Here is a 14,129-nt window from a genome sequence, read left to right as displayed (position 1 = left end):
TGTGACAGTGAGGGGCGGAGCCTCGAGATATTGTGGATGTGGAAGAATCCTGTCCAGGTGATGGTTTTTATGTGGGGTTCAAATGACAGGTCACAGTCATGGGTGACATTGAGGCGTTTGACTTTGTTGACAAAGGGACCTGGAAACCGTCTATGGTGATGCTGAGTTTGTGCCATTGGAAGACAGTGGATTTGGAACCGATGAGCATGACCTCCGCTTGTTGCTGTTGAGTTTGGGTTTGGTGGAGAGGTGGAGCTGGGTACCATCAGCATAGCAGTGGAAGTGTACTCTGTGATGATGTTATAGATTACACATAACATTAGTTGCCCTATAAACAGTTTAATCTGCATATGCAACCGCCATACTTGGCAGATACCTCGTGTTCTGGCCTGGAGCAAGGCAGGTGTAACCGTCATGTGAGGCCTAATGTGTTTATGCTAAACTAAGTCAATAACACATGCCCTCAGTAAACTGACATGGTAAAATAGAGATGTTATGTATACTATATAAAGCATTTATAAGTTGTAGTTTGTTTAAAGTGAAACCATGGTAAGATACTGTGCAGAAGTTACACTGAACTCGAGCCACACTACTTTTTTATATATTTGGCTGTCAAGTTGAGTGTGCCTGTGTGTGCATGCATCTATGTGTGGTGTGTATATATACAGATGTAGGATCTGAATTGCATCAGGTAATACAAAGTTGAAGTGTATTGGAGGTTTAAACAAGTTTGTTGTTTCTTTGTCCTAAAGAAAAATGTATCAACACCTACAAAAAATGTCCATTAATTATAGTCCACATAATAATTCACATGTCCTGTTGCTGCAAGATTATTTTCCTGCTGTAGCAAACTGGCTCAAATTAAGATCCTACATCTGTAAGTATTCCAAATTGTCAAGTCACTTAAAAGCCTCGGGGACTGAGGGAATAACATGTACTGTAGGTAATTGAGATATATTAGCCTATAATTGAGCTAAAGAAGTAATCAGATAAAGCCTGTAATCAGAGAAAGCCGGACCCTCAAAAAGATAAGGGAAATGAAAATACTGTTTTGAGCCCACACACCCTCAAGAACCATTTAGTGTTCACTGGAGAGATAACTCCAATGGTATTGTTTTCCCCTTAGCAAATTAACTTACATTTTACCTCAAGGTCCATGGACGGATACACATTAGTAATACCACTGACCTAGAGCTTCTGTATAGCATAATCTTATAGATAATGTAGGGAACACTCCCTTTTGAAGGACTGCTATACCTTTTATACACATTACTATATTTTTTTCAAAAATCAATGTAAATTCATGTACTCTATGATTACAAGTCCCCATAATAAATGATTAACATTTAGTGTTTTGTATGTATAGACAAATGCTAATGATACGTTAACAAATGATTTAATGATTTACACAACATCTATTAATGGTCTACAAACTATTTACTGATGGTTTTTAGTGATTTTCAGGAGGTTGCAATAGATTCTATTGACTTCTTTTCAGCCAAACCAAGACAAATCTACTTTTGAATTTTTGTATACAGTGGGAACAGAGGAAACTGCAAGTGTAAGGCTATCAAAATGTCATTAGAATTCCAGAATCATCCCACCCCTTAGTACTTCTCTTAATTTGCTGCAATGGCTATGTGCTCTCATTCATAGGGAAACACTTAGAACAGTAAAATGCACACAAAATCTCTCTCGCACTCTCTCTCTCAAACACACACACACACACACACACACAAAACTGCCGTGACATCCATGCCATGTGATCTTGCCAGGCGTTATGCCAAAGGCCAACCCATGTCACTTACCAGAAATCTCATACAGAGAGAAAGAGAGAGTGCACAAGAGCGAGCGAGAGAGAGAAGCAAGTAAGGGGAGAGTAAAGGGCCTTTAGTTATGCAAGAGCTCTTTGTCAATCCTCTCCACAACGTACACTGAAAAAGCATATGAAGCTTTATGACTTTTCTCTGTTTCTCCAACGTTCTTGAGGCAGTAGGCCCTAAGTAACAAGGAGCACATGAGCTCTTATGTTAAATTGTTCTGGAGAGCATGTTTACTGTCCATTGTCTCAGTTCTTGGAAGACTTCCTGAAAATCACAGAATGAGCCAAAGCACCCAAATCAGTTACATTTCATGAATCTCTCTCTCTCTCCCTCTCTCTCTCTCTCTCTCTCTCTGTCTCTCTCTGTCTCTCTGTCTGTCTCTCTCTGTCTGTCTCTCTGTATTTGTGTGTGTTTGTATTGGTGTGTGTTTGTATTGGTGTGTGCGTCTTCATTTAGAATGTACAGTGGGTTAACAGTTAAGGAAACACTGTTGACCAACCAAGTACCATGCCATGCTACACTACCTACAGTTTGATTTAATCTGCCACCCAAAATGTCAACAGTAGTTCAAATAAAGTCAACATACGTCGACGTCACTAGTTAGGCTCCATAGGTAGGCCTGTTTATTGTTTATTGATTGCATATGCTTAAAAGGCTTGAAGGATAGAAACAAATGGAAATACAGATCTGTCTCGCCATACAGATTCAAATTTCAGTCCATTTCACACAAGAATCTTTAAACACTATATTATATGGGGAAAAAAAGAAGGAAAAACGAAAAGAAAAAGGTTTGAAACCATACCCATAACTAAACACGTCAAAAAGAATAAGGCAATGCAATACTGTATGACGCAACCCACTCCACATCTAAATGACAGGATCTGTGTAGTGGACTCAGTTGACCTTGTGATGGGATCTGCGACAACACCACTGGCCCAGAGCAACTGTACATACTGTACATACAGATGACGCATGAGAAAATAATGTATGCCTGCTCTGTATCACGTACCATGCACATTGTCATCCCATTGTTCCATCATCATCTCTAGAGGGCCTCACAGACAGAGGCCAGATGAATGCCGTTTAGGCCTTTTTTACACAGAGCCTTTGTAGTATGGTTACTCCCTCCCTCTCACCAAGTGCACGAGCTAAACCAAGGAGCCAAAGAGACAGAAATCAACACTAGGCATTTTTCAGTGAGCACTGTAAACAAAGAATGGGAAAATCTCATCTCAAATATTGGTTGTCAAATAAATAACATTTACTCCCACATACTGGAAGTTAAATAAAACATATTCTCTAGACATTACTATAAAGTTGAATATTCATATTACAAAACCGGACTCAAGTTATGGTAGTACAAAAATATGAGAAAATAGTTCTACTGGTCGAGGAACAGAGTGGGTGGATCCTACAATGCTGGAGAATAAACATTAAGGAAGGTAACAAATAAACTTAAACATTTCCTTTACTGTCGATCGCCCCTTATGATAATGAGTCCATGCTGTTCAGTCAAGCATCTGATGATGCAGTTGAGTGAACCCTACAACCTCTCTCTCTTCCCATGTACGTGTCTATCAAAATGTGTGTGTGTGTGTGTGTCTCTCTTCTCACTTCCCCCCTTGGCCCCCCTGTGGAATGTTTTGTAGTGCGGGGCCTATGGAGGAAGGGCATCTGAGGACACGGCACACACAAATACAGCTGTTGAGCGCCATCACAGCGCTTGGCAGCCATCCAACTCAAAGACGTGTGGCGGTGAAGGCCTTGGTTAAGAAGAAAAAAGTTAACAAAGAGCACACTCCTTCCATGTACTGTATGTTGTGTTAAACATTGAAGATAAGAACTTGGCAGTACACCTCGATGCCCTCACTGACTTCCCAGCAATAAAGCAACTACTAAGAAAAAAAGGTGTCATTGTGTGAAGCACACTATATATACAAAAGTATGTGGACACCCCTTCAAATGAGGGGATTCGGCTATTTCAGCTACACCCATTGCTGACAGGTGTATAAAATCGAGCACAGGGCCATGCAATCTCCATATACAAACATTGGCAGTAAAATGGCCTTACTGAAGAGCTTAGTGACTTTCAACGTGGTACCGTCATAGGATGGCACCTTTCCAACAAGTCAGTTCGTCAAATTTATGCCCTGCTAAAGCTGCCCCGGTCAACTGTAAGTGCTGTTATTGTGAAGTGGAAACGTCTAGGAGCAACAACGGCTCAGCCACAAAGTGGTAGGCCACACAAGCTCACAGAATGGGACCGCCGAGTGCTGAAGCACATAGCGTGTAAAAATTGTCTGTCTTTGGTTGCAACACTCACTACCAAGTTCCAAACTGCCTCTGGAATCAATGTCAGCAAAAGCACTGTTCGTCTGGAGCTTCATGAAATGGGTGTCCATGGCCGAGCAGCCGCACACAACCCTAAGATCACATTGCACAATGCCAAACGTCGGCTGGAGTGGTGTAAAGCTTGCTGCCATTGGACTCTGGAGCAAAGGAAAGGCTTTCTCTGGAGGGATGAATCACGTGTTACCATCTGGCAGTCTGATGGACAAATCTGGGTTTGGGGGATGCCAGGAGAACGCTAACCAGCCCCAATTCACAGTGCCAACTGTAAAGTTTGGTGGAGGAGGAATAATGGTCTGGGGCTGTTTTCATGGTTCGGGCTAGGCCCCTTAGTTCCAGTGAAAGGAAATATTTATGCTACAGCATAAAATGACATTCTAGACGATTTGTGGCAACAGTTTGGGGAAATCCCTTTCCTATTTCAGCATGACAACGCCCCCATGCACCATCCATACAGAAATGGTTTGTCGAGGTTGGTGTGGAAGAACTTGACTGGCCTGCACAGAGCCCTGAACTCAAACCCCTTTGACCACCTTTGGGATGAATTGGAACGCCGACTGCGAGCCAGGCCTAATCACCCAACAGCAGTGCCTGACCACACTAATGCTCTTGTTGCTGAATCTCCACAGCAATGTTCCAACATCTAGTGGAAAGCCTTCCCAGAAGATTGGAGGCTGTTATAGCAGCAAAGGGGGGACCGACTCCATATTAACGCCCATGATTTTGGAATGAGACGTTCGACGAGCAAGAGTCCACATACTTTTGGTCATGTAGTGTATATAGGAAGGCAGGCAGCCAAGTACACGCCTACACACACAATGTGCCTATAGATTTAGTTTGAATCAATAAGCGGAGAGATGGGAGTCACTCTGTCTGTATATCTTTCTCTTGTTTGGTATGACAGCTCAGATGGATTTCACAGTGTTGAGAGCTGTGTGTGAAAGGCAAACCTGTAGACTTGGAGTGTTGGATGCCAGCCATGTTAGTTAAAGCTACACACACACACACAACACACACACACACACACGGGGCAAATGAGGCCAACCACCAACCCGACACCATTCCACCTCATATAGATGAAAATAGAGGGAACATCTTGCAATGTACTGGTCTAACAGCTGTAAATCATCTCCAAACAATAACTAAACAACATAAAGTGTGTGTGTGGGAGAGAGAGAGAGTTAGAGAGAGAAAGTGTGTGTGTGTGTGTGAGAGGAGAGAGAGAGAGAGAGAAGAGAGAGTGAGAGAGCAAGAGAGCAGGAAATGAATAAATTGCCACAAGTCACATGCAAGGCGCAAACAGTACAGTAGGCATTGATCACATGTCAGGGGCTTCAAGGGAGGCAGAAAGTGAGTAACATGCCAGTCAGACCCCAGGTCATGGAGAAGCACTGATCTAGTGTGTCACTGTCATGTTTAGCCAACAAACAGCAAGGATGTAGCCTATTGAGATTCCATTGAATCAATAATGGCCTATTACCTCTTCACAAACAAAATCATGTATAATGTATACTCCATAGGCTAAGGCATATAGGGCACATTTAAACAACTACAGACCCATTTAAATATTACACAGAATTACAATAGGACATCATAGTTCAATTATACCAAGTTTATAAACTATTCTCCATGCTGCATAGCCTACTTTATAGTCTACTCCTGAGGCTTCAGACTTAGAATGATTTTCTGTACACCATGATTCACAAATTATGGTTGCACCGAGGACATAACAATACTATGATATATAAGGTTGAAGCCTATATTATGCCACAAAATATTCTGGTCTGATGGCGGTGAGTCGAGTTGACCTAAATTCACAGTGTAACCACTCTCATTTGGATCCCATAACTTTAAGATCAACAGCTATGAATAGGCTACATTGTATATAACATTCTGTATGTTTGGGGTGTGGTTTGGTCGGCTACATGTGTGTTATAATGCCTACAGCCTACAAAGAAGTGGGGGGCGTTTTTGTTGTGGACTTGACAGCGACGCAATGACCGATATATGCTCCACATATCCCGTTAGAAACACTGTATTTCGTTGACTGATTAAAAGTGGTCCCAAAATGTCAGGCCTACATTTCATAAAGTTCATTGTTAAAGTAGCATTTCCAAACATCTGCGCAAATTCCTTTAGTCTAAAATACTGGCGGGTTATATTTTTCAGGAATCCAGTTGCATTAAATCAATGTCACGGTTCTAACAAAATCACAAAATCTACGAAATTTCTAGGCTATTCTACAATACTATAAAAAGTTAAATCGTTGTTGTAGTTTATGTCAATATCGCTATGTCATTCGTGAATTCATATATCAAGCGATGGATATGAAAGATGGGCAGATTCAATCTAGCCTACATACGAGGAAATAAAACATGGCAAAACCATATGCGTTATACAAACAAACACTATAGCCTACATATCAAACCACGATTATGACAAATGTTTACCCGATATGGTCGCTCCTCCATAAAAGGTTGCTGTCAGTAGCGGGCACAGCTTTATTTCTTGCGATGTAAAGTTTCCAGGTTCCGTCTGTAGCATAGGCAGGCCCCGAGTTCACCTCGTTTGCTTGCTCGCTCTCCTATCTTGCCTGCTCGCCCCCAGCGCGCTCTCTCTCTCGCTGCTCTCTCTCTCTCTCTCTCCCCAATGTATCCTTGTGCAGGAAGTGAATGACGCTCACATGGACGCTATATGAACTGTGCGCATAGCCACAGACTGACATCATTATACAGTCGATACACTTTCATTAAAGACACAGACTCGGCGTTTAGAGATGCTACTGTACAGTCTTTCAGATGTTATGCACTTTACTGTAAATACAAAAAAACATTGAGCTACGTATGCACCTCTAAATTATGACACCTTTACATGCACTCGATTCTAATGACAGAATTCACGACAAAGTTAATTGTTCAACTGTACCGAAATCTAGCTAAAACTCAAGCACGCAACATATGGAGCGCGAGCGCTGGAGTGCATTTACATGCATGGTTACCTCACGTGACCTATTAGTTGCAAGCTGCGCATGTGTGCAGCTCATAATTTTGGGGACCAACTGCGGGCTACATATTATGACCTCAAGTCAACTGTGCCCTAACTGCTGTATCCGTTTTACTGTAGTGAAGCCATATACCACCCACTGCCAGACAACAAAATTTATTTACATTCACTGATACATCTATCCATGACTCTATTTCCATCAAATCTGCTATTATATTTACTGTTTGTAGACCATGCCCTTAAATCTCAACTGTGCAGTTGCATGACTCCAAAAGCAACTGACCTTAACCATGTCTGACCAAATATTCCCACACATCATTAGACATATCTTTCAGTGTGTGTATCTCCACAGAGGGTGCAATGTAGAATATGCCCACTGTCAATAAACACATGTATGGTCATTGGTAATGGTTAATAACCATAAGGTCCCCATCATTAATACTGTAGACATGTTATAATGTATCCTAATGTATTTCCATATACTACACAATTGTATGAGAAAAATCTAAATACAACATAGTATGAAAATTTGTCTCTGTAATTCTATGAAACCATAAATTATCAGTCCACAAACATTGCAAACACCTAAAGCATATCAAGCTTTGCCCCCGTATTCATTATATAACAGGGAATACATTAGCATGGTAAAGAATGACACAAATAAAAACACCAGGAGCAGACACATTTTTAACATTTTATATATACATTTATTCATATGCTCTTCCCAAGCAGCTTTGGTAATATGAAAATGTACAGTACAATGCCCTGAATAACAGCAGCAACGGAGGAAACAATAACATACCATGTCCATTTCACACATACTTTTCCACATAAGCATTCTGAACAGCTTCGGGATATATTGAGATGTTGTTCATGAGGGCCAATGGTTGCCACTAGTTACCACAGCCACAAAGTCCAAATTGGCTATATTGTAAAAATTCATTTAAACAAAACATTGCCTTTTTGGGCTTAATTTAAAGGTTAGACAAAATGTTATCAGCGGGGTTAAGGTTAGGTTTCAAATCAGATTTTTTAGAAGATAAATTGTAGAAATTAGGCAGGGTTTAGACAAAATTATGCCTTTGTGGGTGTGGTAACTAGTGACGACCAGGTTCAATGGAGGGTCAACTCACCTGGCATCCATCAACTCAGGGAATAGACTTGAAATGTTGGTGAAAATAACTTGCAACTCTCATTTCATAAAATGTGAATTCTTTACATTCCTCAACTGAATTGATTTGGAATTAACCCCACCCCTACTTGCCATAGGCCTCCTATACATGGCTATCTATTGCATTGTACAGCTACAGTGGCTTCAGAAAGAATTCACACCCATGACTTTTTCCACATTTAGTTGAGTTACAGCCTGAATCAAAAATGTATTAAATTCTGAATTTTGTCACTGATCTACACAAAATACCCCATAATGTCAAAACAGATTTGTTTTAATTTTCTTTTACAAATTATGAATTAAAAATGAAAAGCTGAAATGTCTTATTGACTCAAGTATTCAACCCCTTTGTTATGGCAAGTCTAAATACACTGAGTGTACAAAACATTAAGAATACCTGCTCTTTTCATGACAGATTGACCAGGAGAATCCAGGTGAAAACTATGATCCCTTATTGATGTCATGTGTTAAATCCACTTCAATCAGTGTAGATGAAGGGGAGGAGACAGGTTAAATTATTTTTAAGCCTTGAGACAATTGAGACATGGATTGTGTACTGTATGTGTGCCATTCAGAGAGTGAATGGGCAAGACAAAATATTTAAAGTGCCTCTGAACGGGGTATGGTAGTAAGTGCCACGCACACTGGTTTGTGTCAAGAACTGCAACGCTGCTGGGTTTTTCACTCTCAACAGCTTCCTTTGTGTATCAAGATTGGCCCACCACCCAAAGGACCATCAGCCAACTTGACACAACTATGGGAATTCTTGACACCTTGTAGAGTCCATGCCCTTACGAATTGAGGCTGTTCTTGGGGCAAGGTATATTCAGTGGTATGGTATATTCAGTGTAAGTTCAGGAGAAAATAATTTGCATGGTCTGTGTACAATAATAAAGTTTAACATTATTATTACAATTACCTGCAAGGTCCCTCAGTCAAGCAGTGAATTGTAAACAAAGATTCAACCACAAAGTCCAGGAAGGTTTTCCAATGTCTCACAAAGAAGGGCACCTATTGGTAAACGGGTACAAATTTGTAAAAAGTAGACGTTGAATATCCCTTTGAGCATGGTGAAGTTATTACACTTGGATGGTGTATCAACACACACAGTCACTACAAAGCTACAGGTGTCCTTTCTAACTCAGTTGCCAGAGAGGAAGGAAACTGCTCAGGGAATTCACCATGTGGCCAATGGTGACTTTAAAAATAGTTAAGAGTTTAATGGCTGTGATAGGAGATCCCTGAGGATGGAGCAACAACATTGTAGTTACTCTACAATACTAACCTAATTGACTGAGTGAAAAGAAGGAACCCTGTAAAGAATACAAATATTCCAAATCATGTATCCTGGTTGCAACAAGGCACTAAAGTAATACTGCAAAAAATGTGGAAAAGCAATTAACATTTTGTCCTGAATACAAAGTGTTATGTTTGGGGCAAATCCAATACAACACATTACTGAGTACCACTCTCCATATTTTCAAGCATAGTGGTGGCTGCATCATGTTATGGGTATGCTTGTAATAGTTAAGGACAGGAGTTTTTCAGGATAAAAAAGAAACAGAATGGAGCTAAGCACAGGCAAAATCCTAGAGGAAAATCTAGTTCAGTCTGCTTTCCACCAGACACTGGGATATTAATGAACCTTTTAGCAGAACAATAACTTAAACACAAGGCCAAATCTACACTGCAGTTGCATACCAAGACAGTTGCATACCAAGACAGTGAATGTTCCTGAGTGTCCGAGGTAGTTTTGACTTAAATCTACTAGAAAATCCATGACATGAAAATGGTTGTCTAGCAATGCTCAACAACCAATTTGACAGAGCATGAAGAATTTTGAAAAGAATAATGCACAAATGTTGCACAATCCAGGAATGGAAATCTTAGAGAGTAGAGACTCTCTTAGAGACTTACCCAGAAAGACTCATAGCTGTAATCACTGCCAAAGGTTATTCTACAAGGTATTGAGTTAGGGGTGTGAATACTTATGTAAACTAGATATTTCTGTATTTAATTTTCCATAAATTAGCAAACATTTCTAAAAACATGTTTTCACTTTGTCATTATGGGTTATTGTGTGTAGACGGGTGAGATCATTTTTTAAATTGGAATCCATTTTGAATTCAGGCTGTAACTCAACCAAATGTGGAATAATTAATTGTGTGTAGATGGGTGAGATATAAAAAATAAAAAAAATGTAATCCATTTTGAATTCAGGCTGTAACACAACCAAATGTGGAATAAGTCAAGAGGTATGAACACTTCCTTTAGGAACTGTATGTCAAAAACACAATTCTTCCTTCTTTTCCGTTTTAACAGGACATACGAACTAGGCAAACAAATATGAGTGCCCCAGAGTATGAGGCATTTGATGAGTTGATCCTAGAACAATACAGGGTTGTGCTGTGTACCCACTTCGGCCCAATGCCAGTCCTCAGCCATGTCGCCATTTTAAATTGGTCAAAGTAGTCAACTGGGTAGGGATTCTTATGGGTTGTAGCCTCACTGGCTATCACAGACACTATAATGGCACAGATATTAAGATGAGTCCTCTATCTCTGAACTCCATCCAACGACTGGGGATGAGTCCCAAATATTTTAAATCGTTTTCTTCCCTTAGTATTGAGCACTGATCTGAAACAGACTGAATAGAAAGTAGCATGGTGGAAACTTGGCTTGCACACTGTTTAAGTACTGAAACAGAGGCTGTGACTATAACTAGGGCCAGACCTTTTCCTGGCCAGGACCTAGGCTTGTGGAAAAGGGGACAAGGAAAGGAGGAGAATTTAGGAGAAATTGATCAGGATTTCAGTACTTAAAATGAACAAAGAGAAAGTTATTGGCACATGGTCAGTGAAAACTACAGGCTTTACACATGACCACAATGATAAACATTCTGAATAGGTTTTCATCCTATCATTACAGCCTTTCCTATATTTATCAGATCAGTCCTAGTGTAGGGAAGAAGCTGAGTAAAGGAGGCCATTGGGACACAGCCACAGCCATTGTTTTGGTTGGCAGAGACGGAGGTGTCTGGCTGTGATTGGCTATTGTTTTCCGAGGGAGGCCGAACAGAGTGTTCTCTCTGCGAGAGGGATTCTGGGACCATGTGAGGGACTAAATGACCACTTCACCCAAAGCCACCCACTGTAACTAACTCGCACTGTTACAGACTCGATGACACAGCTCAAGCAGCAGGCCATGCCCATGGCAGATATTAGTGGCATCAATAAGACACAATCTGCAAACACTAACACATACTCACTTATCCATATACTTTACAGCACGATATTGTTTCTTTTTTTAAATGAAAAGACGATGTGTAAAATAATAACGTTACAAAAAGAATGTTGGTCACCAAGGGATTTGAATCCAACACCAATACGAACGTATCCTTTATGCTTAGAATTCAACATTTTGCGTGATTTGTTTTCTCCAGTCAAACAGAAGACAGCATGTTTTCCTTTCTAGGGTCTTGAGAGGCATCCCACCCCTCATGGTCCAAACTAAAGTAAGGCTTGTTATTACAGAAGTCTTAGAGTTAAGTATGCATCAGCTTTTTTCAGGCAAATAGCACCAGAGTGTAACCATATATTCTGTCCACCTTCTATTCCTGGCCATCCTTACGCCTTCATCGCAACTGCTGCTGTGTGGTAATGTTTTGGTACAAAATGGCTGCTGTGCATTGTGTAGAGGTCTGACATTGGTATATAACAGTGCACACACTGTATATAGACTTTTCCCCCCTACTGTGTTACTGACTGTACGTTGGTTTATTCCATGTGTAACTCTGTGTTGTTGTTTGTGCCGCACTGCTTTGCTTTATCTTGGCCAGGTCTCAACTGGCCTACCTGGTTAAATAAAGGTTACATTTTTTTTAAACAATAAAAAATCCATGGTCACTGTTGTCACCAGAAGCTACATGTCCACAAACACCATGAAGCACCAGCCCAGGCCTCCCACCAGGAACATTGTGACCTGCATACTGTAGATAAACAGGTTGTTGAGCACCCCAAAGTCAAGGCGCCGGTGTCCTAGCAACAGTAGGATGACGGACAGCTTGTACTGCAGCCGCAGGAAGACACGGGCGCTCATGTACTGCAGGCAGAATAGAGCCGACAGCGCCACCCAGAGGAGGGAGGTCAGAAGGCTGCAGCCGAAGTAGAGCAGGAAGCGCAGGAAGCCGTACATGCAGCGTGAGCGCAGGTAAAGGTCAAAGTTGTTGTACTTGGTGCGCACAAGCTGGGTGGTGTGTGCAGACCCACAGGCCGAGTGCATGCAGGTGGTGTGGGGACCATGGAAGCTACGCACACGCCGAGGGATGGGGATCACAGGCATGAGTGGGAGAATTGAGCCACAAGCTTCTGTGGGGAGTCGCAGCAATAAGCCTTGTCCTCTGCTTCAGGGGTGGTGGGGGTTAGCATCATTGACTGGCTTAGAGCTTAAACGGAACCCCAGTCATGGAATGTGGGCCTCTGATTAGGTCTGTTTGTAGTATGTCGCTACAGGCATCCAAAAGGCAACAAGGCTCTGTAAAGAGGGCACAACACATGTATGTTACATTTTTGTGTTACACACACCAAACTAAATATAGACATTGAAAGGAGCGATCCGTCTCCCTCACACACTATGATAGCAGTGTGACATTAGGACAGCCTTGATAGTAAAAGCAGTAAATCATGGTTTATGCTGCTTATGTCTATTGAAAATGCTCATTCTCAAATATTTTAAAATCTCTATTATGGATGTAGCCTGGGCCTATAGACTTGACTGCTTGGAAACGTCACTTGACATTACAATATGTATCTTATTTATCAAGCTGAAATTGTACATACCGTTCGTTTAGAAAAATTATTTCGAGTCATTGAAAGATGTCTTGCGCAATGAATTCTCAGCATTCGATTCGATGCTCATACATGAGTTCCTCAAACTCGCCGTAGTATGCTGTGAAACGACTGCTGCAAGTTATCATGTTATAACTCGTCACATGAAGACCTTTCAAAAACAACAAACAGTAATTACAGCCCTCTGATACGTCATTGTATTGACATAGATGGCTATGCTTGCTACAATGTAACTCAACAGGGGCGGTAGGGTTGCTCTGACAACTGGTGAATACATCCTGTCGTAAAATGTTTCAGTCATTCTTCTCACGACAACATCTGAAATTTAAAGGAGAAGGGTTAAAAAAATTTGTCCAGTTTAAAACTGTGGTTGGTTCTCTTTTTTGCCTTGGGTGTGATAGAGATTGTTATTGTGAGAAAAATGGCTTGCCAGGCTACATCCCCAAATCCATGTTGCATAGAGGTTAATGATTTCTGTGAATGTGTGATGACAGAGAAAAACTCTTCAGTTTCAATGTCAGTCAAGCCAAACTGCAATATGGTTTTGGAATGAAAAAATTATTGGAGAGAGTTTGGAGAGAGAATACATGGCCACATCATGTTATAGCCTCAGAGAACAGAGATCACCCCCAATCTGCCATTTTAATATTGGGAGACAGCTTACTGATAGTTTCACCCTAACACAAAAGGCCTAACCTAAGATTTAGCCATAGCCTGACCACAACAGTCATTCCTAAAGCATGTTGACCTAGTGAGTGTGTTTGAAACCTGTAGATGAATTCAAATGTACATCTAAATATGTTTGATAAAGTATACTTTAAAGTTTAAAGGTCCAATGCAACCTTTTTAAAATCTCAATATCAAATAATTTCAGGGTAACAATTAAGTACCTTACTGTGATTGTTTTCCAATCAAAAATAAATTGCAAAAGCATTT

At 40.9% G+C, this 14,129-nt stretch overlaps 2 protein-coding genes across 2 annotated transcripts in view; both read right to left on the bottom strand.

The window, feature by feature from the left end:
- LOC115101189 (nucleus accumbens-associated protein 2-like) overlaps positions 1 to 7,118 on the bottom strand; it is a 56,013-nt gene extending 48,895 nt beyond the window's left edge. Inside the window, exon 1 of the mRNA XM_065004786.1 lies at positions 6,623 to 7,118. The gene's annotated coding sequence lies outside the window, so the exon portion shown is untranslated. The remainder of the gene's footprint in view (positions 1 to 6,622) is intronic.
- Positions 7,119 to 7,857: 739 nt separating this feature from the next.
- LOC115147023 (transmembrane protein 250-like) lies at positions 7,858 to 13,457 on the bottom strand. Its single transcript, XM_029689014.2, has 2 exons — positions 13,185 to 13,457; positions 7,858 to 12,879 (listed from the first exon to the last, which is right to left on the bottom strand). Exon 2 carries the CDS (start codon positions 12,685 to 12,687, stop codon positions 12,268 to 12,270), a length of 420 nt encoding a protein of 139 aa, XP_029544874.1. The 5' UTR covers positions 12,688 to 12,879; positions 13,185 to 13,457; the 3' UTR covers positions 7,858 to 12,267.
- Positions 13,458 to 14,129: the final 672 nt, after the last annotated feature.

Source organism: Oncorhynchus nerka, linkage group LG19 (assembly GCF_034236695.1).
Source record: "Oncorhynchus nerka isolate Pitt River linkage group LG19, Oner_Uvic_2.0, whole genome shotgun sequence".
NCBI lineage: Eukaryota > Metazoa > Chordata > Actinopteri > Salmoniformes > Salmonidae > Oncorhynchus > Oncorhynchus nerka.
The sequence above is the reverse complement of the archived record's forward strand: the minus strand, read 5'-3'. Positions and strand labels throughout refer to the sequence as shown.